The sequence below is a fragment of the Leptosomus discolor genome, chromosome 24 (assembly GCF_034619465.1).
Source record: "Leptosomus discolor isolate bLepDis1 chromosome 24, bLepDis1.hap2, whole genome shotgun sequence".
NCBI classification, from domain to species: Eukaryota; Metazoa; Chordata; class Aves; order Leptosomiformes; family Leptosomidae; genus Leptosomus; species Leptosomus discolor.
In genome coordinates, this window is record NC_141414.1 from 3,389,297 (window position 1) to 3,411,786 (window position 22,490).

A 22,490-nucleotide genomic window follows, 5' to 3' on the forward strand; every position below is an offset into this window, starting at 1 on the left:
TTGTCCGTCCGTCCACTCGTCCGTCCGTCCCCGACCTGGGGTTGCATGGGGGGGGTCTGATGTCCCCGCGCCCCAGCTGACCCCTGTGGTCCCCTCGCAGGTGCCGCCATGTTCCTGAATAAGTGCGAGGGGGACCTGGGCGAGCTGCGGAAGCCGGGGGACGGCGAGGGCACCCCACCGCCTGCCGCCGAGGAGGAGCAGCCCAAGAAGAAGCACCGGAGGAACCGCACCACCTTCACCACCTACCAGCTGCACGAGCTGGAGCGCGCCTTCGAGAAGTCCCACTACCCCGACGTCTACAGCCGCGAGGAGCTGGCCATGAAGGTCAACCTGCCGGAGGTCCGCGTGCAGGTAGGGAGGACGCCCGGCGGCCCCAGCACCCCAGACCTGCGCCCTGGGCAGCGGCAGAGAGACCACTCTGGTGCTGGAGAGCTTTGCTCTGCTCCCAGCTCCACCGCTGCTGCCTCAATCTGTGCCTCAGTTTCCCCGTTGCTCAAGACGGGAGCGGCATCTCTGCAGAGCTGGCTGCTCCTGCCAAAACCAGAGGAGGGATTTAATGGCTGAGCCTTGTTCCCCTGCGAGGTCCCAGTTCAGCCCTCGTGCCAGAGGCTCCGTTTGGGCAGGGAAATGGCTTTTTTGAGACTTTTTTTCCCTCACTGGTGGCAGCTGTTCCCATCACTCCAGCAGATCCCAAGGGAAAGCAGCCAAACCTCAGCCTCTCATGACCACTTCCAGGTCTTTAGGGCTGGGAAAGCACAAGATCTTCACAGATTTGGGGGTTTCAGGCTTGCCAGAGTGGGGTGGCTCCAGGGGGGTGATGGGGCTGGGGAAGTTTTGCTCCCTGGGCTGCAGAAGGCTCTGCAGGGGGAAGGCGCAGCCTGGGGTCCCACCAGTCTGCTCCCCACCACCCCTGGCGTTGATGGGGCGAGACCGGGGAGAGGTCGGGGAGTTGAAGAAGTGACAAACCCCCTGTGAAGCAAAGCAGTAATCACCTTACAAATCAGCTGAGTTTCCCAGGCCTCAGCCCCAGTTCAAGACAACGCAGTCTTTTTCTGGAGGGGGTCCAGACTGTAGGGACACCTCTGCCGGGCTCGCTGAGCAACAACGAGTTTCATAGAATCGTGGAATCGTTTAGGTTGGAAAAGGCCTTTAAAATCATTGAGTCCAACCTTTAACCTAACGCTACCAAGCCCACCGCTACACCATGTCCCTCAGCACCACGTCTACAGGCCTTTTAAACACCTCCAGGGGTGGTGACTCCACCACTTCCCTGGGCAGCCCGTTCCAATGCCTGACAACCCTTTTGGTGAAGAAATTTCTCCTCGTGTCCAATCAAAACCTCCCCTGGGGCAACTTGAGGCTATTCCATCTTGTCCTATGGCTTGTTACCTGGGAGCAGAGACCGACCCCCACCTCACTACAGCCTCTTTCAGGCAGTTATAGAGAGCAAGAAGGTCTCCCCTCAGCCTCGTTTTCTCCAGGCTAAACAACCCCAGTTCCCTCAGCCGCTCCTCATAAGACTTGTGTTCTAGACCCTTCACCAGCTTCGTTGCTCTTCTTTGGACACAAAGTTTGCACCAGTATGGCCCAGTGTCCACCAACAACTGTGATGAGCCCACAGAGACATCTCCTGCACAGCCCGGCCGTTCATCTTTACTCCCCCTTTGCATCGCACGGCAGATGGCCCCAGCCCTGGGCTGCTGGGGGCTCTGGGGACATGGGGACCAGCCTGAATGAGCGGCTCCCACAGGGCAACACATCACAGCTGGCCTTGGCTCACTGGTCCCTCCTGTTCCTGCTGGGTTTTGGTGCCACCATGGCAGTTTAGCTTCTAAAAGCTTTTACTGAGGGGCTTTTGAAAGCCAGATGACGTTATACTGAGGAGTGTATGGGCGTTTGTGGGGCCAGGGTGTGCATTCCCGTGGAGCAGTGATGGTGGGGACTGAGTGGTGGCAGTTCTTGCTTTCCACACCTTGGAAGTGCCCTCAGTCTCTGGGGTTTGTGGGAGAAGTTTGGCAGAGGTGCGCAGTGTGCTGGGGATTGCTGGAGCCCTGTGGGGCACCCTGCGTGGGACCCAACACACGGGGCACCCCGCATGGGATGGGATAACCCATGCAGGACACCCTGCAGGGGGCACAGCGTGTGGGGCAAGCTGCAAGGCACTGGCTGGGCATGGTGGGTCTCACCCTGGCTCTCTCCTCGCAGGTCTGGTTCCAGAACCGACGAGCCAAGTGGAGGCGGCAGGAGAAGATGGAGGCCAGCTCCATGAAGCTCCATGACACCCCCGTGCTCTCCTTCAACCGGCCCCCCATGACCCCCAACGTGGGGCCCATGAGCAACTCCCTCCCACTCGACCCATGGCTGACGTCCCCCATCTCCAGCGCCACCACCGTCCACAGCATCCCCGGCTTCATGGGAGCCCCCCAGGCCCTGCAGCCCCCCTACGGTGGGCACTCCTTCCTCAACACCCCCCCGCCGATGGCACAGGGTATGCAGCCCATGGCCCCCGCACCCTACCAGTGCAGCACCACCTTTGTGGACAAGTACCCGCTGGAGGAGGTGGACCAGAGGAGCTCCAGCATCGCCTCGCTCCGCATGAAAGCCAAGGAGCACATTCAGACCATTGACAAGACCTGGCAGCCCATTTGATGAACGCTCCCCTCCAGCCCCGCCGGCCCCTGGCTCCTGCCCCCGGCATCGGCTCAGCCCCCGGGCGGGCGAGGAGGGTGAAGGTGGGGTGCTCAGCAGGACCAAAGCCGGCGCAGGGCAGGGATGCCAGGCTGCATCTTCCCCCCGCCAAGCCAGCACCGTCGGTGGCAGGGGAGCGAGCCGGGGTGCTGGCGGGACCCTGCTGCAGGGGGGACACCCCAGCAGCCACCCACGGCCCCTCTGCCTTGCCGAGGCACCAGCCCGGGCTGAGGATCTGGCCAAGGGTCCGGCATCCCACCATGCCACCGGGCCACCCGCTGCCCCCGGTCGGACACCTCCTTTCCCTACACCCTTTCTCCTTCTCATTATTATTAATTTTTTTTTTTTTTTTTTAATGCTGCAGATTTAAACAAAACCGAACAGAAAAGCTCTAGTTTCGTAGGGAGTACTTGGGGGGATATCTTTAGCTGTGTCGGGGCACGACGCTGGTTGTGCCGGTAGATGCGCCAGCACCGAGAAGACAGTTGTATCGTGAGTAAAGAGATGAGCTGAACGGCTGCCACCGTGCCTCGTTAGCGGTGCCGCTCGTTAGCACGCTGGGGCTCTGCAGCCTCTGCTGGGAAGGAGTTTTCGGGGGGGGGGGGGGATGAGGGAGCATCATCCCCAGGCACCCTCCCACCCCGCTCCCTCGGGCGGTTGCGTGCGGGGCTGGGGCCGGATCCAGGCACGGGTGACCTGATCCAGCCCCAGCTGCCGGGCTGGGACGGGCTTCGTGCCACACCACGTCTTCGGCGACTCGTCCAGGGGCATCTGCTCAGCCGTCCTTGGGGGGCTGCGCCTGCCGCCCCCCTGCCCTAATTGCTCCCCGGGAGTGCCCGCCCGGCCACATGTTGGCCGCACAAAGCTGCCGTAATTGTGCTGGCGGGAGGGCGGGCGGCAGCGGGACCCCCACGGCCCCCAGTCAGGGCTGACGAGAGGAGGGGGGCCGGCTGGGAGCCCTGGGGTTCTCGAGGTGGGGGGCGGTGGGGTGCACTAAAGCCCTGTTGCCAGGTGGGAGCAGGGTGGTGGTGGCAAGGTGCCACGTCCCTGGGGGTCCCCAGCATGGCTCTGCAGCCCCAGGGGGACCCTGCCTGCCCACCCGCCGGGGCTCGGGGCACCCTCATGGGGCAGACCAGCCCCAGCAGAGATGGACGAGCCTGGGGTGGCTTTGAGGTGCTGAAGCACGGCCAGGACAGCGCGAGATGGGGTCTTAGCCCAGGGCAAGCGGGTACCCCAGCTCTTGGGGGTGTCCTCGTGTGCCCCGGGTCCCTGGGGTGTCCTGGGTCCTTGGGGGAGCGAGGCGAGCGTGGACCTTCCCCCCACCGAAATGAGGTATATCCCCCGAAAATCTTCCTGCTTCGGACTCAACGACCGGCACAAACCAGGGCTTTGCTGGGGCAGCCCCATCCCCACCGTGTCCCCACGTCCCCGCATGGGCCAGACCCCGCTCAGCCCCAGCACCCCTGGCCGCAGCCCCCCCCCCACCCCGGCGGGTCTCACCCCAATCCAACTGCCCCGGGGCCGGACTCTGACATCCCCACAGCCCCAGGGTCAGGCAGGACCAGCCGGGATGCCACCAGGCCAGGCGAGAGCCACTGACCCTGGCAAGACCCTTCTCCTTGTCCCCCGTCCTCCGGCTGCTGCTGCTCGTCTGCTTCGTTAGTGACAATTAAACCTTTAACAACCCATTAAACGCATAATCGATGCTCCCCCAGCTCCCCAGCCCGGCTAATGGGGCTGGGGCCGAGGTGAAGCGGCCTGGGCAGAGGCGTGCTTCGGCAGGGAGATAATGAAGCAACGGCCGCGGAAGTAATGGGGTTTGATCCGGGGGACGGGACGCGCTCAATGGGGGCTGCGCTTTTCACATGACATAATTGCCGAGGCTGGCGCCAGCCCGGGGCACCCCTCGGCCTCCCGAGCGCCAACAAAAGCCGGCTGGCGCGGCGAGCGGGAGGCTCGGCACCCCCGACCCGTTTGATCGGAGCCTAATTGGGGCGAGGGTGCTCCCCAACCCCCAACGATCTTGCAACCGCCACCCGAAAGCGAGGGCGAGGAGAGGCCCCGGGGATGAGGATGCGTCTCCATGGGGTTGGGGGGGGGGCGTATGCAAATTATTTAAATGAGCTAATTTGCATGGGAGAGGCACCGGCACGCCCCAGGGCATTGCGGCAGGGGATGTTTGGGTACACTTGCGGGAGGGGTTGGTTGCCCCCTTCCCTCCCATGGGCACCCCGGGGCCGTGCTGTGCTTAGTGCAGAAACAGGCAATATTTCCAGCCTCCAAAAATGCCATTTAAACGCAGAAAAGCCGTAGGAGCGCGGAGCTGCCTGCCCTTCCCCCTTTATTGGTGCTTTCCCCGGTTGACGGCCACCGGCACCTGGGGCCACATTTGGAAAAAAATCCAAGCCAAAAGACATTTCTGCCCTTCCCCCCAGATCCCAATTCTGTCCTGGAATCGCTCGCTGCTCAGAAGGAGCCGGTACAGTCCTGCCCCTGGGGTTGTACTGGGAGGACTGGGTGCTGCTGGGAGCGCTGGGGGCACTGAGGGGTTCTCCCAGCCCCTCGTGGTGGAGCAGGAGCCCTCCTGCTCCCACCCCCTCTAATCTCCTCCCACAGGATTTGCCCCCTAATCTGCTTATTTCTCTCTATTTCTCCTAGGCCTGAACGAACCCAACCCTGCCCTGGCGCAACGCCTCGCACCGGCTGAGCCGTGGGGTCTGGGCTCTCTGTCCCCACGGCTGCCGGGCGGCGTCCTGGCACACGGGGCTGGCAGTGCCATGCCAGGGGACGCGGGGCTGGCAGGGCCCGTACCCACGGTGGCCGTGCTGAGTACACGGGGCAGCACTGAGCTGCGGTCCCCTGCGCCAGGGGTCCCGGCTGTGCCACGCAGCGAGCCTCGCACCCCCTGGCAAAGGCCAGGATGGGGCTCTCTCCCCACCCAGCGCCCACCTCTGCACGTCACCTCCAGCCCCTCCAGCCCCCCAGAAGGACAGATGTAGCCCCAGGGGACTGGGGTGACAAGGGGGCACCACGCCATCCCTCTACAGGGTGTGGGAGCCAGGGACCTCGGGGCTCAGGTTCTCCTCGGGGGTGTTGACCCAGGAGCTCCCCGCCGCCTCCCAGCTCCCGGGGGGAGAGGCGGAGAGGGGGCTGCCGGGCGGCGAGGGGGAGGCCGCCAGCCGCAGGTTGAGCTTGGCGATGAGCGGCTTCCCCACACTCACCGTCCGCCTCTCCTCCACGAAGTCGTCCATGCCGCGGTAGCGGTACTGCAGGCAGACGGTGAACACCAGCTCCTGCTGCGGGGGCACCGGCAGAGTGGGCGCCCGTGCTGGGCCATGGCCGCGGCCGCGCTGTACCCCCAGCACCAGCCCCCCACCCGGTGCAGCTCTTACCCGCAGTTTCTGCAAGCCGCAGAGCCGGCTGTAGAGGCAGCAGGAGGGGCAGCCGAGGCTCCAGGCGGACGCCAGCGGGCTGCCCACCTCCTCCGGGCTCTCCTTGTTGGTGCATTTGAGGTCCACGTCCAGCTCCTGCCATGGAAACCGCCACAGGTTCCCCCACCCTATTCCCCGGCATCGCCCCGGCGTGGGCTTCGGCAACACAGTCCCACCTGGGGTATGTCGGTGAGCTTGGCCTCGCACTTGGCGATGTCCTCAGGGGTGGCGACCACACGGGTGTAGATGATCATGATGTTGGAGAACTCGGCAGCGAAGCCCAGCTGGACGGTGACACCGCAGTCAAAGTGGAGGTGCCGGCTCTCCGGCAGGACTGGGGAGGGGACAGAGAGCACAGGGGTGGGACCTGCAGGTGCTTGGGGATGGAGCTGCATCCCTGGGTGACGTGAACGCCAGGATCACTCCAGAGTGGGGACGCCAACGCGATGCTCCTGCCACTGGGCTGGTGGCAGCTTTGCGCTGGTGGTTTCTCTCCTCCAGGGTGGGAGAAACCCAGCAGGTGCTGCCCATCGCCCCTCCCTGTGACTGGGCACTGTCCCCCCCACCAGCTGCCAGCTCTGGACAGGGTGGCCACACCATGACTCTCACCGTGAGCCTTGGCCCACTGCAGGTTCCTGGCAGAGGACTCATCCCGGCCCGGGGGGTGGATGGGGTCCGTCAGAGCTCGTCTCTCCGAGAGGTTGCTGCGGAGCTCCAGCGCCTGCCGGCCCCGTGTGATCTCCAGCGTGCCCATGTCTGGGGAGGACGGAGGGGGTCGGTGGGGGCTGCCAGGGGGGTTGCTGCCCCCCACTGCTCCTCACTCACCCTCGGCCACCTTGTCCAGCAGCACCGTGATCTTTTCGTCCTCCAGCAGCCAGCGCTTGAGGAAGGTGACGAAGATGCCGTTGGAGAGCTCGCCCTGGCTCAGCTCGTAGGCTTCAGCGTCCGCACACCTGCGGGGATGGGGCAGCGGTGGGCTCTGCCGCCGGCTCCATCATTCCCCCCAGGAACTGGCCCCCACAGGGGCAACAGCCCTGGGGAAGTCAGAGCTGGGCACACACAGTTCTACTGCTCCCACGGACCCATCCAACCACCGTGCCATGGAGAGGTGGGAGCCACGGACGGATCCTGGATGCTTAAAGCACAATCAACCCAAATCCCTGAGCTCCAGAAGAGCCTCTGGGCTTAATCCCCTTGGGTGCTGCCCGAAGCTGAGCAGCACCGTTGGCACCCCCTGTCATGTAAGGGCCTGGGGGCTGCTGCTCACCCACCACCTCCAGCATCAACCGACGGGAGGGACACTGCTGATTTGCAGGGGGGGGGGAAGACGCAGGAGCAAACAGGGCTAAGCCCCAGCCCCACTCTGCGCCAGGGAGGGAGACAGGGAGGTGGTGGGGAGGGGACCCACGTGGCGTAGCCGAAGACGATGTTGGCCGTGACCTGCAGTGCCCCAACCTGCGGGATGATGTCATCGTTGAGGTTCCTGCAAGAGAAGTGCTGCTGGGCAGAGGCGGGACCTGCCGCCAGCCCAAAATCCACCCCAAGGCACCCCAGACCCCGGGGGCTGCCCTGTGCCCCCTCTGACACCCTCTCCCCCGCCCCGTTGTGGCATTCGGCAGCTCAACTGGAGCAGTGATGCTTTGGGGCATCTGGACAAAGCCAGTGGGTTTGGATGGGACCCTGGGAATGCCCTGCTCCGTTCCCCTGGGAGCCAGCACCCACAGGCACCCCTGTGCCAGGACTGCCCAGTGTGGCAGCTTGTCCCCGGGCTGGTGGCTGGGGCCAGGTCACCTCTTGCGGCACATGTCGAGCAGGAAGATGTTCAGGCCGGTGCGGCGCTGCTGCATGCTCCGCAGCACCCGCTGCACGCACAGGCAGTGGGCCGAGGTGTAGGAGCTGGGCGCGTCGATGGGCACCATGAAGCTGTTGCCAAAATTTTCGTAGCCGTGCCCGGCATAGTAGAGCAAACCTGCCGGGAGGGACAGAGAGCGGGTGACCACCCTTGGCCAGGCTCCTTACCCGCTGCCAGCACAAAACCACCCAGTTCCCCCCTGGCTGGAGCTGCCCCGGCGGGTGCCGCCGCACCGTAGACACCCTTGTCGAGGAGGAGGAGGAACTCGTTGACGGCCATCTGCATCTCGGCCTTGCGCAGGTCCAGCAGCGAGACCACCTTGAAGTCGAGCTGGCGGAGGAGGGCGCTGAGGGCGTGCACGTCCACCATGGGTGCCTTCAGCTGCTTGTGGTGCAGGTAGTGCATGTTGCCGATCAGCAGGGCCACTTTGTCTGTGGCTGCCAGGACAGGACAGGGAGGTGCTGGGGACGGAGCGGGACGCTCCTGCTGTCCCCACTACCTTCAGCCCACAGAGGTGACACCCGGTTGTGACACCGGGGTGCCCCGTGGTGTCCCTGCCTTGCTGGTCCACTCTCCCCAGCATGCTGCACCCAAAGCACCCCTGGCTGAGTGGAGCTTCTTGGGGTGACAGTGGTGACACTGGGGATGGTCACAGCCCCACTGAGCCACCAGCCCCTCCTGGACGGGCTCTTACCATACAGCTGGCCGGGGCTGCGGTGCTCCGGGGAGCCTGGAAAGAGAGAAACGCCGTGCCACGGCCCCACAGTGCCTGGGGACCTCAGGGGACAGAGCAGTGGGGACCTGCCTGTGCTGCCCCCACCTACCTCCGTCCCCCTCCTCCCAGGAGCTTCCAGAGGTGAAGAGCCGTGGGCCTGCAGCAAAGGGGGGAGTCAGGGAGCCCCATGCCCAGCAACACCTCCCAGCACAGGCTGGAGCCCCCCCAGAACCACAGGGCAGCCACGGGAGGGCTTTACACGGGGGGCAGAGCAGAGCCAGGACAACCCATGTGGGGTGGGTGGCCATGGCCGTTTCTCCAGGGCCCTCACCGATCTCCACGTCCACTTCCCGGCTCCACACCTCGTGGAAGAGGTTGAACACGCGGCAGGAGTAGTTGCCCCGCTCGGCCGTCGTCACCAGCTTCACCTGCCAGTGGGACGGACAGGGCAGCTGGCGCACCGTGCCGTGCCCTGCCGTGCCACGCTGTGCCGTGCCGTGCCACGCTGCACTGTGCCGCGCCAGGGGCCCCGCCATACCTGGAGCCGGGGCGCCTGCGCACCCTCCACGGGGCGCCGGTTCCTAAACCACTGGTACTGGGGCGGGGGGTTGCCGATGGCTCTGCACTCCAGCACCAGTGTGTCCCCCTCGGCCAGGCAGCACGGCCGCGGCTGCCGCAGGATCTGCAGCCCCGCCATAGTCGGGCAGTAACCGCCGGCTGGGGAGGGGACAGGGCGGCAAATTCGGCACCCAGCCACGGCAGGGCTCCGCGGAGCTGCTCCTGGCCTCCAGCTCCCTCACCCACAGGCCCTGGCACCCACAGGTGGCCTGAGCCAGTGGGCACAAGGCAGACACGGGGCATTTGGCTCCTCCATGGGCACCGTCACCCCAGCAAACCCAGAGACCCTCGTGGCTGAGCCAGGGCACAAGTGATGCCCGATGGGAACCACCCCAGCCCGACGAGGTGCGCAGTGCCCCGTGGGTGCCAGCCCGGGGACGTAGATCTCGGGGCCCACCTGAGCCAGGGCTGCTGCTCTTCTCCACCTGGACGTGGGCCCACCTGGAGAAGGCGAAGGCGGCCCCGCAGTTCACCCGGCAGATGTACCACTCGGGCTGGCCTGGCGGGGCGGCCTTGTCGATAACCAGCTCTGGGGCCGTGGCTCCGGGCACCTACAAGGCGGGAGGGGGTCAAGGAGTCAGAGGCTCCCTCCCACCCGTCTGGGTGCCCTTGCCACGGACAGGGTGCGGGGACCCTGCTCGACCTGGCGCAGCAGGACCTCACCTCCCTCTTCCCGCAGAACCACTGGTACGTGAGCCCCGGTGGGCCGGTCGCCCAGCAGGTCAGGGACACCCGTGTCCCCTCCATCACCACCTGCGACTCCGGCTGCACCGTGATGCGGATCATGTCCTGGACTGCAGGAGAGGAGAGACCAGCCTGGGCTGCCTGAGAGCCTCATCCCGCACCATCCCATCACACCCAGTCTCATCCTGCCCTGTCCCATCATACCCGGTCCCACAACAGCCTGTCCTCTTCCATCCCATCCTATCACACCCTGTCCCACCCCACCCCTCTGTCCTCTCCCGACCACCTCATCCTTCCTTGTCCCGTTCAGTGTCATCTCACCCACTCCATCTCATCCTGTTCCACCCTATCCCATCCCACTCTGCTCCACCCCACCTCACCCCATCCCATCCCATCTCGTCCCACCACAGCCTGTCCCACCACATCCGTGGCCTGCCTCCCCTCCCATCATGCCACATCCCATCCTATCTCACCCTACTGCATCCATCCCATCCCATCCCACCCAGGACTCTGCTATCCAGAGCAAGACCACCAGCAGGAAGAACTGCTCCTCATCTCCCCCTGACTTCCTTCTGCTGAGCCCCTGTCCTCCAGTGCCCCTCTCCAGGCCCCATGGGACCCTGCTCTCCAGCCCTACCGGCGCTGCTGAGGACCTGGCAGGCCCGCGTGTGCCCCATCCTCTCCAGGCAGCCCAGCAGGTACTTGAGGGTGCAGTCACGCTCAGCCAGGAGCTGCAGGAGGCACTGCGTGGGGCTGCCATGGGGCTCCAGCACCTTCAGCGAGCACGTCTCCAACTCCTCTGCGCTGCAAAGCACCCACAGCACTCAGCGCCGCAGCCTACCTCCCTCCCGGGAAGGACGGGGACCCCCGCCAGGGGACATGCCCAGGCTGTGGCCATGACGGGGTGGCCAAGGACCTGCACGCCCCTTGCTCAGTCCATGGCAGGGCTGTGCCCATATGCATCCTGCCACCCAGTCAGGGACAGACCCCCAGAGATGCCCCCCGATCCCTACCTGCACTTGAAGCGTTTCTCCACCCCGGCCACCTCGGCCAGCTTGCGCCAGCCCCGGCTTGCGTTATCCAGCAGCTCACAGAGCCGGGCCACCACCTCCTCGCCCAGCGAGCCGATGGGCATGCTCCAGTCGCCCATCCCCGCCGCCACCTGCCTGGGGACACGGCGTGGATGAGGTGACCAGGTGACAGGCGCCTGCGCCCCACAGGACACCACCAGGAGCTGGTCTGGCCCCCAGGAAGGAGGGCACCAGCACGAGCTCTCCGGCGTTGGGTCACCTCCCCGCAGGAGCCCGGGGCGGTCTTGGCCTCCCCAGGGAGGTGCTGGGATGTGACTGCCAGCAGTCACAATGCCACAAGTTCCCCCTCCGTGCCCGGAGGACGAGAGCCATGACAGCGGCACGGGGGATCCCACTCACCCCCTCGCCGCAGGCCAGCAGCCAAGGCCACATTAGCCCTGCCCCAGGACAGGGACCTTCATGAGCTGGGGCCCAAGGAAGTGGAAAGAGGAGATGTCCCCTGTCACCTTCCCCATCCCTTCGGGGGATATAGAAAACAGGGCCCATCACGGAGGGCTGGGCCTGGGGACCCCCATCCTTCTGGCAGAGACCCCAGCAGGACGGCAGCAGCACCCTTGGGGTCACCAGGCCTCTGGGTGGCGGCTCCAGTGCCAGCATGAGCCCCGCCGGGCCACCGTGAAGAGCCCACAGAGAGGGGTTAGGGGAGGGTACATGGGGGTCCTGGGGCTGGGACCTGCCTCAGCTCCCCTTGACCCCAACAAAGGTTTTGGCAGTGAGGGGATCGTGGCTTGAATCACCCTGGATGGGGGCAGCACCCAGGGACGGGCTCCCTCCTCCTCCCCTCAGGTTCCTCCCCACCAACCCATCCTGGACGGACGCTTGTCCCGGGGACCAAGCCGCCCACAGCGGCTGGGTGACACTTGCCTGAGCAGGAAGACTTCAAGATGGAGGGCAGGGACTCGGGTGCCTCCTCCGCTCACCTCCTGCTGGATTCGGGGGGCTGCAAACGCTGGAGGGGGCGGCGAGGGGAGGGCGAGGTGCAGGACAGGCGCGGCAGGGGCAGGGCACTCACCGCTGGGTACGGCCCGGCCTGAGCCCCGTCAGCTCCGAGGGCGCGCGCCGAGCCCCGCGCAGAGGAAATGAGGGTTCAACCCAAAATCTCCCCCAGCCCCCCCCCCCCGTGCCGCAGCGCAGCACTTCTGCTTTCCTCCGCCGCTTCCTGTGCTGCAGCGCGGAGGTGCCGCAGCTGCCAGCCCGGCCACCCCCCAGCCCCCCGGGGGAGCCGGCCACAGTCCCCAGCCTCCGGCCCAGGGCAAGGGGCACTGGGGACACTGCTGGGCTGGGCAGAGACTCCAAGGCCCCTTCCTCGCTGCGGGGGGACCCGGCGGGCAGCCGTAGCCCCGCTCAAGGCCAGGCAGGGGCTGCAGGGCAGCAGCGCCAAGACGGAGCCAAACCAAGGTGACGGGGGCACGTCTCAGCCGGGGGGAGCCCAAGGCGTGGGCAGGACCAAGACCAGGGGAAGCTCCAGGGCTCTGCCAGGCCAGAGCCAGCTGAGGACACACGGGCACAGGGCAGCAAGGCCCCCATCGCTGTGAGGAAGACCCTGCCTTCACCCCACAGCCCACCACAACCCCAGCGGCTGCTGCTCCCCTGCCACCAGAGGAAGCGAGGGCGCGGCGGCGGCACCGCGAGGGGCTGCCGTGTCCCCACCTCGCCTCACCTGCCGCCCCCGCACTACCACCAGAGCCTGGCCCCCCGTCCTCCTCCCCCCAGGGGCACAGGCTGTTCAGCCCCCAAAGCCCCCTCCGCAGGGGACACAGCGATGCCAGTGGAGTCGTTCCCCACCGCAGGGCCCTTAAGCTGTCACAGCGCAGACTGTGGCAGAGCAGGACCCATTTGGCGGCGCAGGCTCCCTCTACGAGCAAAAAAACGAGCTTCTGTTGTAGCAAATACACTGAGAATTTGTGGCCTGTGTCACCTCAGCCCCTCACTAGCCCCTGGCACGAGGGGGAACCCGCGCCGAGCTTGACGAGGGCTTTGCCACAGCCTCTGTAACCGGTATCAGCCTCACCAGAGATTTATTACTCGTTTACAGCAAGAAGAGACCGAAAGCGGGAGCTGGTCCCAGCACCACCCGCGCTGGCCCTCGGGACGGCCCCCACGCCCTGAGCCCTGCAGCACCTACAGCTTCTTGCCCTTCTTCAACCTGTTGCGGTGCCACGTGTTGTACTTCCGCAGGCGCCTCCAATACTCGAGGGAGTCGGGGTCCAGCTCCTCCAGCTTCTTGGGGGGCCCGAGGTGGATCTTAAAGAGCCTGGGGGGTGAACGCAGAGGAGGTGAGGCTGCGTGTCCCTTTGCCCTCCACGGGACGGAGTGATGGGAGTGCATGACCAGGACATGTGGATCTTACAGGAGCCATCTCTGTAGCCCCCTCCCCTGCTACCAAAACCCCACCAGACACCAAAGCACCACACATGATGAAGCCCTGAAGGGGAGAGAGGCCCAAGAAAGCTGGTCCATATTCAAGGACCACTTCCTCAGAGTCCAGGAGCAAAAAAGAGGAAGGCAAGCAAGGATGCCGGGAGGCCTGTGTGGATGAACAAGGAACTCCTGGGCACACTTAGAGCTAAAAAGAGAAGTTACACAAAGTTGAAGAAAGGACAAGGAGACTGGGGAGAATATAAAGAAGTTGTCCAAGCAGCCAGGGATCAGGTAAGGAAAGCTGAAGCCCAGATAGAACTAAATATGGCCAGGGACATCAAGGGTAACAAGAAAAACTTGTATAGGTGTGTCAGTGATAAAAGGAAGGCTAGGGAAGCTGTGGGCCCTCTCTGGAAGGAAACAGGAGAACTGGTCACAGGTGATATGGAGAAGGCTGAGGCTCTTAATGGCTTTTTTGCCTCAGTCTTCACTGGCAAGGACTCCAGTCGTGCTGCCCAAGTTGCAGAAGCCGAAGGAAGGGACTGGGAGAAGGAAGATCTGCCCACCGCACCCCCAGCGCAGCCTGCTCTCCTCCCCTGGCCCTCAGGGAAGGTCTCTGGGGTGCAGAGCGGCAGCTTCTCCCAGAACAATTCCCCATTTCTCCCTAAGCTCATCTGTGCATTTGGGGTGGCACCTCCGTAGCAACGGACACCCCAGGAGGGACCCCTCCTTCTGTGCCCAGCAAGGGGAGCTGGACATCACGTACCAGTCGGGGTACTCGGAGTCGGGCTTCAGGGCCACCTCCGGGCCGTCCTTGAAGTAATTGACCCCCATGGCGTGGGTGGCGAGCATGGCGGGGTCCGTGCACACCTCCGGCCCCTTCAACGCCTCCTTCGGGACGTTCTTGCCCTTGGACTTGGCGGCTGCGGGGACAAGGGCACGGTGCAGCCAGGGGAGGTGACGGGGGGTCAGGGGTAAGGACGGGTGCTCGGTCAGAGCAGGGGACGGGCACGCGGCAGCGGCACCGGGGACGGGAACGAGGGACAGCGCAGGGGCCGGGAGGCGCAGGGTGGCTCAGGGTGGCACAGGGGGGGAGCGGGGGCAGGGCCCGGCGGGACGCGGGGCAGGGGGCGAGGGACGCGGGGCGAGGTCCCGGGAGGAGGGGACGAGGCTGCCGCCGGGGAGGGTCTGGGGCCGCGGGACCGGGGCACGGCGGGGACACGGGGCCGAGGCTCACCCGCCTTCTTGGCGTAGCCGCGGCCCGGGGCGGGCAGCGCCGCCCGCAGCAGCAGCAGCAGCGGGACCCGGGCGGCCATGCTGGGGCGCCGCGGGGCACGCCGGGAGGCGGCGGGGCCGCACCGCGCATGCGCGGCGGCGGTGGCGCCCGGAAGCGGCAGCGGCGGGAGCGGCGCTTCCCCGGGCCGGCGGCGAGCGGGGTCGTACGGACCGGCCCGGCCCCGGCCCCGGCCCCGGCCCCGGCCCCGAGCCCGGCCGGCTGCCCCAGGGGAGAGCCGACGCCGGCAGCGCTGGCCCCGGCCGCCCCCGCAGCCCCTCGAGTCCCTCTCCCCGCCCAGGCGGGCTCCCCCCGCCTCCCCGTGCCGCGGGCCGGAGCGACGCCATGGAGAGCAGCATGGATTTCCAGGCGGCTGCGGCCCCCGCCCCCGAGCTCGGCAGTGATGAGGCCCCGGAGCCGCCGGCCATGGACACGGAGGAAGGGCCTGCGGTGCGGCCTGGCGCCCCTGAGCTACGTGTGGGTGATGGGCAGGTGGAGGGGCCCCCCTTCATCACCCTGCCCCCGGGCTGCGGCCCCGGGCGGGACCTGCCCGTCCCCGAGGGTCAGCGGAGGGGTCTGGGGCCCAGCTCCGGGCCTGCTTCAGCCACGGATCTCAAAGGAGGTGGAGGCGGACAAACTGAGCTTTGCCGGGACTCGGGAAGAGAGATGGAAGAGGAGGCAGTGACCACGGGGCCTCAGGGCTCCGCCGAGTGGAAACCCAGCGCTCGGAGCACCCCTCGGGGTGCAGGGCGCCCCCGAGTCCCCAGCAGCGGTGACCCCACAGGCATGGAGCTGGACGAGGCCCCCGAGGCCGGCACCCGCCGGGGCAGGGCGAAGTGGGCCGAGGATGCAGAGGACGAACCCTCGGAGATCCAGGGCCTGCTGGCCCAGCTCGAGACCCTCGACCCCAATCTCTGCGACCACTCGCCCGCCTCAGAGCGGGGCCCACTGCCCTCCTTGAGCGCCAGCACAGACCATCTGGCGGGCGAGCAGGCCCAGGGCTACGGGGAGTGCCAGGGCAAGTGCCGGCCCTGCCCGCTGCACGTGGCCATGGGCCGGGGCCTGGAGACACGGCCCTGCTGCGCCCAGCACTCGCCCTGCTCCCGGCCCTGCCATGGCCTGCTCTTTGCCGAGGCCGACCGAGAGGACTTGCTGAGCCTCCTGTGCTACGAGGGGGGGCTCCCCGAGGCCAGCACTGAGACACCGTTGGCCCGTTCTGACATCCTGGCTGGAACCAACCTGGAGATGCTGCAAGCTCGGGAGGAACTGGCCGCTGTGGAGAAGCCTGAAGGACTGGGGAAAGCGGAGGAAGGACCTTCCGGCAGCTGGTATTATGGAGAGGGTCTCTGCGAGGTCGAATCGGCCTGCGAGGGCAATCGGGAAGGTTCCCTGGAGCCAGCCTGGGTGGCCCTGCCTCCCGCTCCGGCCCCAGAGGCAGAGCAGCCCCCCCAAGGCGGCGTGACCGTGAGTGCATCGCGCACGGGCTGCGGCGGTGCGGCGGCGAGCCAGGACGTGCCGCTTGGCTCTGCTCCCCGTGGGTTTTTGAGGGGGGGCAGAGGGGAGCCAGGGTTGTCTTTTCCTCAGGTCTTACAGGGCCTCATGCTGCTGGGGTGCCCAGACAAGACCCTCGGTACTGGCTTTGGCTCCTGCTACCCTGAATGCAGGGGGATCCTTGCATGGCTGTCTGATCTGTGCGTGCCCCAGGGAAGAGGCTGGTGGGTCCAAACAGCCCTCCAGCCCCAGGACCCTGGGCCCCCCTGCCCCCAGCCTCAGGATGCCGTGCCCCTTGCTGCCCTGGTGCTGCAGGGGTGGCCTGGCTGCGAGGCAGATAAGCCAAATCCCTGGGGTCCCACCCAGAGCCTCACCTGCTCTCTCATTGCTTTGCAGAACAGGGAACCCCCATCCTCCTGCCTGGCCTTCAAAGAGGGTGAGTTGCTTCTGTTCTCCAGCAGCAAAAGCACCCAGGAGTCCTGACCCTGCTCTGACCCCGAATGCAGAGTGGACAGGGGTCCCAGCCGGGGAGGGAGAGCCTGGCTCTGCGCCCACACAGGCTGGAAACGTGGCTGCAGGCTCGTTCGATCCCAGCTCACCCTTTGCTGAGCAAATGAGGGTGCTTCGGAGATCGGGGAGGGGGTTGTTCGTGGAGAGGCTTGGGAAGGGGAGAAAGAGGGATGCCAGGGTGCCCGAGGGAAGGGGGAAGCAGCCCTGCGGTCCGAGTCTGTCCCCTGGTGATGCCAGAGGCCCGTCTCCCAAGCGCTGAGCTGCTTCGCCACGGGTAGGAATGCAGCTAAGGGGCAGTAGGAGTTGGTACCCCCAGTTTTCGGAGGTGGGGGCACCAGCCACTACTTTAGTCCCTCCAATGCCTCAGTTCCAGGCCCTTGCGACCCAGAGGATCTGCTGGACGGTGTGATTTTTGGGGCAAAGTACCTGGGCTCCACGCAGCTGGTGTCAGAGAGGAACCCCCCAACCAGTGTCCGCATGGCACAGGCCCAGGAGGCGGTGGACAGGATCAAGGTGCAGGAGGGTAGGGGGGGCACGACTGCCACCAGCCTGGCCCTGGGACAGCGCTCAGGACCTGCCCGGGGGACCTCCCGGCTGTGGGGCAGGGACCCAGAGAAGTCCTGGCGGCAGCAGTGACCTCTCCTGGACACTTCATTCTGCAGGCGCCCGAGGGGGAGTCCCAGCCCATGACCGAGGTGGATCTGTTTGTCTCCACCCAGAGGATCAAGGTGCTCACGGCCGACACGCAGGTGAGTGGGGACCAGGAGCACCCGCCTGGCTTTGGGGCTGCTGACACCTTCCTGTTTGGCCTTGGGATCTCTGCTTCACCCCCACGCCGGGGGGGTGGTGCCCAAGGATGGCTTGCGGGCAAGGACGTCTGTCTGGGAGGAGACACCTCGCTCCCCAGCCGTCCACGCAGTCGTGTCGTGCCCCTCAGCTCTCTGCATGGCTGCACGAGGCTTCTCGTGCAAACTGCACCTCGCGGGAGCTGCTGGGTTCCCAGACCAAGCTCTGGGGAACATAGGCTTGAAATTCCTGTAACCCTTTGCCTCAGGATTAATTTCTGCTTTATAGTAAGAGGCGAGAGTTGTTTGTCCTCTGGCAGCACCCAGAGACACGGTTGAGTCCTCGATCGAAGGAGCTGTTTGTGCCTTTTAGCGCAGACCTGCGTTCTGCCCAGCGTGTGCCAGGCGTTCGGGCTGCATCCCGGCACAGTGGCGTTTGAACCCCAACCCTTGCTGCTTGTGGCGGTGCCTGGCTGGCTCGTGGGCTGCCCACGGGGTCCACCGGGCTGGGGAGAGCTGAACGTCTCTGCCCTTGTCCCCCTTGCCAGGAGGCCATGATGGATCACTCCCTCCAGACCATCTCCTACATCGCCGACATCGGCTCCCTCGTGGTGCTCATGGCGCGCCGGAAACTGCCCCGGCGGTCGGAGGGGGCGGAGGAGAAGCGGCTCTACAAGATGATCTGCCACGTCTTCCACTCGGCTGACGTGAGGCGACATGCAAGTCCCTTGGGGCGGCAGGGTGGCCTTGGGGCGGCAGGGTGGCCTTGGGGCGGCAGGGTGGCCTTGGGGTCCTGGGCCCCGTCCCGCTGTAATGACCAGGTGCTCTCAGTCTCCATACTGGGGGCTCCTGATGAGCCCGTGGAGGGGGAAGGAGCCCAGCCTGAGCACTCCTGCGACATAGAGGGGCCCGGCGACAAAATGGGGGAGGATTTGCACCAGAAAGGGGCCCCTTCAGGCAGGGAAGGAGCCAGGATGCCCTGGAGCTCCCCGGGCACAGTGCAGGGCGCTGGCAGCTGTTGCCTCCAGCTCGGCCATGAGACCGATGGCCCCGAGCCACAGGCACGAACAACCCCTCTCTTTCCCCAGGCCCAGATCATCGCTCAGGCCATCGGGCAGGCGTTCAGCGTGGCCTACCAGCGCTTCCTGGAGGCCAACAGCATCGACCCGAGCGAGCTGAGCCCCCGCCAGTACAGCCGTGCCCTCGAGGACCAGGAGCAGTACAACGCGGAGCTGACCCACTTCTCCCGGCAGGAGAACTGCAAGGATGTAAGAGCTGCTTCGGAGGGGCGTGGGCAGCACGGAGTGGGGGGTGTTGACCCAGGAGCTCCCCGCCGCCTCCCAGCTCCCGGGGGGAGAGGCGGAGAGGGGGCTGCCGGGCGGCGAGGGGGAGGCCGCCAGCCGCAGGTTGAGCTTGGCGATGAGCGGCTTCCCCACGCTCACCGTCCGCCTCTCCTCCACGAAGTCGTCCATGCCGCGGTAGCGGTACTGCAGGCAGACGGTGAACACCAGCTCCTGCTGCGGGGGCACCGGCAGAGTGGGCGCCCGTGCTGGGCCATGGCCGCGGCCGCGCTGTACCCCCAGCACCAGCCCCCCACCCGGTGCAGTTGTCCCCTCCGCAGCTCCCTCAGCAGCTGAGGTGCTCCCTACAAAACTGGGCGCTATCCCAGCTGGCCCTGAGCCCAGGACAGCTGTGCTGGGACTGGGACACGTGCCCTGTGACTCTGGTGACTGTAACCCGTCTGTGTCCACCCCCGCCCCCCCCCCAGGTCTGCATCCGGAAGCAGAAGGGGGAGATCCTGGGCATCGCCATCGTGGAGTCGGGCTGGGGCTCCATCCTGCCCACGGTGGTCATCGCCAACCTGATGCACGGGGGCCCAGCGGAGAGGTCGGGCGAGCTGAGCATCGGAGACCGCCTCATGTCCGTCAACGGGACGAGCCTGGTGGGGCTGCCCCTCGCCACCTGCCAGGGCATCATCCGGGTGAGCCGGGGCTGCGCGCGGGGCGGCTCCTGCCTCCACCCTGGCGGGAGGGCGAGAGCCGGCGGAGACGGGGACTGGGAGTGCCTGCGAGGGCGGGGTGCCCCCCGGTGCTGCTGGCTGGGGTTGGATGGGTGGCAGGAGGCTCGGGGGGGGGGCCATACCCGTCCTGTGGGCTGTGCTGGTCCCTGCTGTGAGTGCTTGGGAGGAAGGGATGTGACAAGGCGGGGACAAAAGTGGGGACGAGCTGGGGCAGGGTGTGGGCAGGGCCCTGCCCAAGGAGGAGGGTGGGTGAGGAGGCAGGCACCTGTCCTGGAGGGAACCTGTTGTATCTTCTGCCTCCTGGGCAGGAAGAAAGCAAGGACAGTGTGGCCTCAGGGGCAGAGTGGGACATCTTGGGCTGGACTTGTAAGTTCTCCCTGAATTTGAGCATGGCAGTATCCCCATGTGTGCCTCAGTTTCCCCATTGAAAATAGGCTGCTAATCCTCAGCCCTCCTGTGAGCAATATGGCTGCATCGCCCCTCAACCATGCCGAATAGCTCTCCGAGGTTTGACAAAGCCCCATCCCATCTTCCAGGAGCTGAAGCACCAGACAGAGGTGACGCTGAACATCGTGCACTGTCCCCCCGTCACCACGGCTGTCATCCGGCGCCCCGACTCAAAGTACCAGCTGGGCTTCTGCGTGGAAAACGGCGTGGTGAGTGCCCTGGGGACGGGAGCAGAGCCAGGCTGGGGTCAGGCAAGGGCTTCAGCCACCCGTCTGCCAGAGGGACACGCGGTTCCGGCTGGGTCAGCGTGGACGAGCGCCCAGCGCCAGCACGCCTCGTGCCTGCCAGGGCTGAGGTTCCACAGGGCTCGGCTGTGCCACAGGAAAAGGCTCTTCACAACTCCCCTGCAGCACCGGTGGCTGGATCTGTCTCCCTGGTGCTCCTTAGCTGGTTGCTTTCGGGGTGGTGCTTTCTTCCTGCCTTCCTTGGCATGACCTTCGTGACATTCGTTGCTGTCCCCAGTGCCCCAGCCATTTCTAAGACAGGGGGAGCTGATGGGGTGGGTGGGCGTGGAGGGGGTGGCACAGCTCCACCGTGCACTGGCAGGTGCTACTGGAGTCGTGGTTACCCCAGGGGTGCGCAGGAGCTGCTGCAGAGGGAAAAGCTCTGGCTCTGCAGCCCAGGCTCGATGGGAGCACGAGGGTTTGATGAGTGGATGGAGGGAGCTGAGCTCCGTCAGCTGGGGGGACAAACGCCTGCGGGCTGCCCTCGTCCTACAGCCCAGCCCCTTGCTCCGGTGGCAGCCATGCAAAGGGACATCCTTGCCCTCGCTGCACGCCCACGGAGCAGAGACGGCGGTCACGTCCGGAGCTCTTGCTGGGAGCCCGCGCAGATGAGAGGGTTCAGGGGGGGTGGTTGCACGTGGCCCCGGGCTGTGGGGACAGCTCTGATCTTCCCAGCGTTCCCCGCTCCCCAGATCTGCAGCCTGATGCGTGGGGGCATCGCAGAGAGAGGTGGCATCCGCGTGGGGCACCGCATCATCGAGATCAACGGGCAGAGCGTGGTGGCGACGCCCCACGAGAAGATCATCCAGATCCTCACGCAGGCGGTCAGGGAGGTGAGCGGGGCCGGGGCCCCCATGCCACGGGGCGGCCGCGGCCGCGACACGGAGCAGGCTGGGTGCCGAGTTTTGCACCAGCACCCTCCAGGCCCGGGGTTTGGCGTCTCCCAGCTGACCCCTGCGTCTCTGCCTAGGTCCACATCAAGACCATGCCGGCCTCCACGTACCGCTTGCTGACCGGGCAGGAGCAGCCCGTCTTCCTCTGAGCCGCTGGCCCTGCCCGGCTGTCGCTGCACATGCCTGGGGCCCGACAGGAGCGAGCCCGGGGCTGCAAGGGCAGGACAGGCTCTGCCTCCTGCCCCAGCGCCCCCATCGGAGTCCTCTGGTCCCCAGCAGGGCCTAATCCTGCACCTCTTCAGTTTTACTCAGGACACAGTGGGGGACTCTGGGGGCCTGATACCCAGCTCGAGCGGTGTCAGGGCCTACGGTGCCACAGTTTGGGCACCTCTTCCCCCTCCCTTCACCCCTCCCTGCCTCATAGTGCCTGCACGGTGCCTGTCCCACCGCTTCGTAGGGTCCCTCGCCTTGGCCCTGGTGCTGGCAGGAGGAGAGGGGATCCCGTGGGAAAGGTCACCCCATCCAGTCACCACAGATAGTGCTTTTACACTCACCGCCGGTGCCTTTCCTCGTGTGGGGATGGTGCTGGAAGCACAGCTCCAAGGGCTTGCCCTAGCACGGCCCCAGAGCGGCTCTGACCCTGCCCCCAGTGTGGGGGGGCACGCTGGCACCCCTGGGCGAGCCAGCAGCTCCCAGACTCAGCCTTAAGGGCAGCAGCACCCTTCGCCCCCACTCCTCCTCCCTGGCTTTGCCAGGGGCCTGTCAGGGGTGCAAACGAGCTCCCCGTTAGCCATGTTGCACCAAGCTGGGAAACTACCTCTGCTTCTCCCTGGTGCTGCCTTTAACCGCTCCGCACGCACAGCCCGGCCCCCACCTGCCGGGGCACCGAGTCGCAGCCTTCGGGGCTGGCCCTCGGCACAGCGAAAGGGAACGCGGCACTGCCCCATCCTCCAGCCTGGGGAGCTTGGGGTGATGAGCCCCACGGACCAGCCCCTGGTGCTGTGTCTTTTCACGAGTGGGTCTCCGGGCCCCTACGGCCGAGGCAGCGCTGACCTGACTTTGCCCGTGTGCTTGGTTGGTGTAAAAATAAAAGTTTTGGGGAACGTGGGAGGCCGTTTCAGGAGCTGTGCTGCCAAATGTCGGCACCACCCAACCCTGATGCCTCTCGGAGCGGGCAGGGTGTCCGGCCGCAGGGGTGCCTGCGGCCCAGCAAGGCCACCTTGCTGCACGGCTGTCCCCTGCGCGCTGCCACCCAGCAGGCGCGGAAAGGGCCTGTCCCGATCAAACCAGCTCTTTTATTCCAGCAGCAGAGGCCGTGGCCAAAAGGAGGCACGTGGTGGTGCTGGG

The 22,490-nt window shown here is 66.0% G+C and overlaps 4 protein-coding genes across 4 annotated transcripts; 2 read left to right on the forward strand and 2 right to left on the reverse strand.

Annotated features, from left to right (window-relative positions):
• The first annotated feature begins 108 nt into the window (after positions 1 to 108).
• RAX2 (retina and anterior neural fold homeobox 2) lies at positions 109 to 2,649 on the forward strand. The gene is made up of 2 exons (XM_009954237.2): positions 109 to 351; positions 2,206 to 2,649. The coding sequence occupies exons 1-2, from the start codon at positions 109 to 111 to the stop codon at positions 2,647 to 2,649; spliced, it is 687 nt and encodes a 228-aa protein (XP_009952539.2).
• Positions 2,650 to 5,729: 3,080 nt separating this feature from the next.
• Positions 5,730 to 11,138, reverse strand: LOC104352056 (mucosa-associated lymphoid tissue lymphoma translocation protein 1). Its single transcript, XM_086477571.1, has 17 exons — positions 11,002 to 11,138; positions 10,626 to 10,792; positions 9,968 to 10,098; positions 9,702 to 9,855; positions 9,225 to 9,403; positions 9,018 to 9,114; positions 8,796 to 8,843; positions 8,666 to 8,701; positions 8,205 to 8,408; positions 8,139 to 8,141; positions 7,911 to 8,088; positions 7,528 to 7,602; positions 6,945 to 7,072; positions 6,729 to 6,875; positions 6,296 to 6,453; positions 6,081 to 6,215; positions 5,730 to 5,984 (listed from the first exon to the last, which is right to left on the reverse strand). Exons 1-17 carry the CDS (start codon positions 11,136 to 11,138, stop codon positions 5,730 to 5,732), a joined length of 2,232 nt encoding a protein of 743 aa, XP_086333697.1.
• A 1,942-nt stretch (positions 11,139 to 13,080) lies between these two features.
• MRPL54 (mitochondrial ribosomal protein L54) lies at positions 13,081 to 14,756 on the reverse strand. Its single transcript, XM_086477663.1, has 3 exons — positions 14,678 to 14,756; positions 14,207 to 14,363; positions 13,081 to 13,333 (listed from the first exon to the last, which is right to left on the reverse strand). The coding sequence occupies exons 1-3, from the start codon at positions 14,754 to 14,756 to the stop codon at positions 13,201 to 13,203; spliced, it is 369 nt and encodes a 122-aa protein (XP_086333789.1). The 3' UTR covers positions 13,081 to 13,200.
• Positions 14,757 to 15,058: 302 nt separating this feature from the next.
• Positions 15,059 to 22,079, forward strand: APBA3 (amyloid beta precursor protein binding family A member 3). Its single transcript, XM_086477307.1, has 10 exons — positions 15,059 to 16,177; positions 16,601 to 16,640; positions 17,082 to 17,227; positions 17,377 to 17,463; positions 18,048 to 18,206; positions 18,588 to 18,767; positions 19,268 to 19,480; positions 20,056 to 20,175; positions 20,943 to 21,083; positions 21,221 to 22,079. The coding sequence occupies exons 1-10, from the start codon at positions 15,059 to 15,061 to the stop codon at positions 21,290 to 21,292; spliced, it is 2,277 nt and encodes a 758-aa protein (XP_086333433.1). The 3' UTR covers positions 21,293 to 22,079.
• Positions 22,080 to 22,490: the final 411 nt, after the last annotated feature.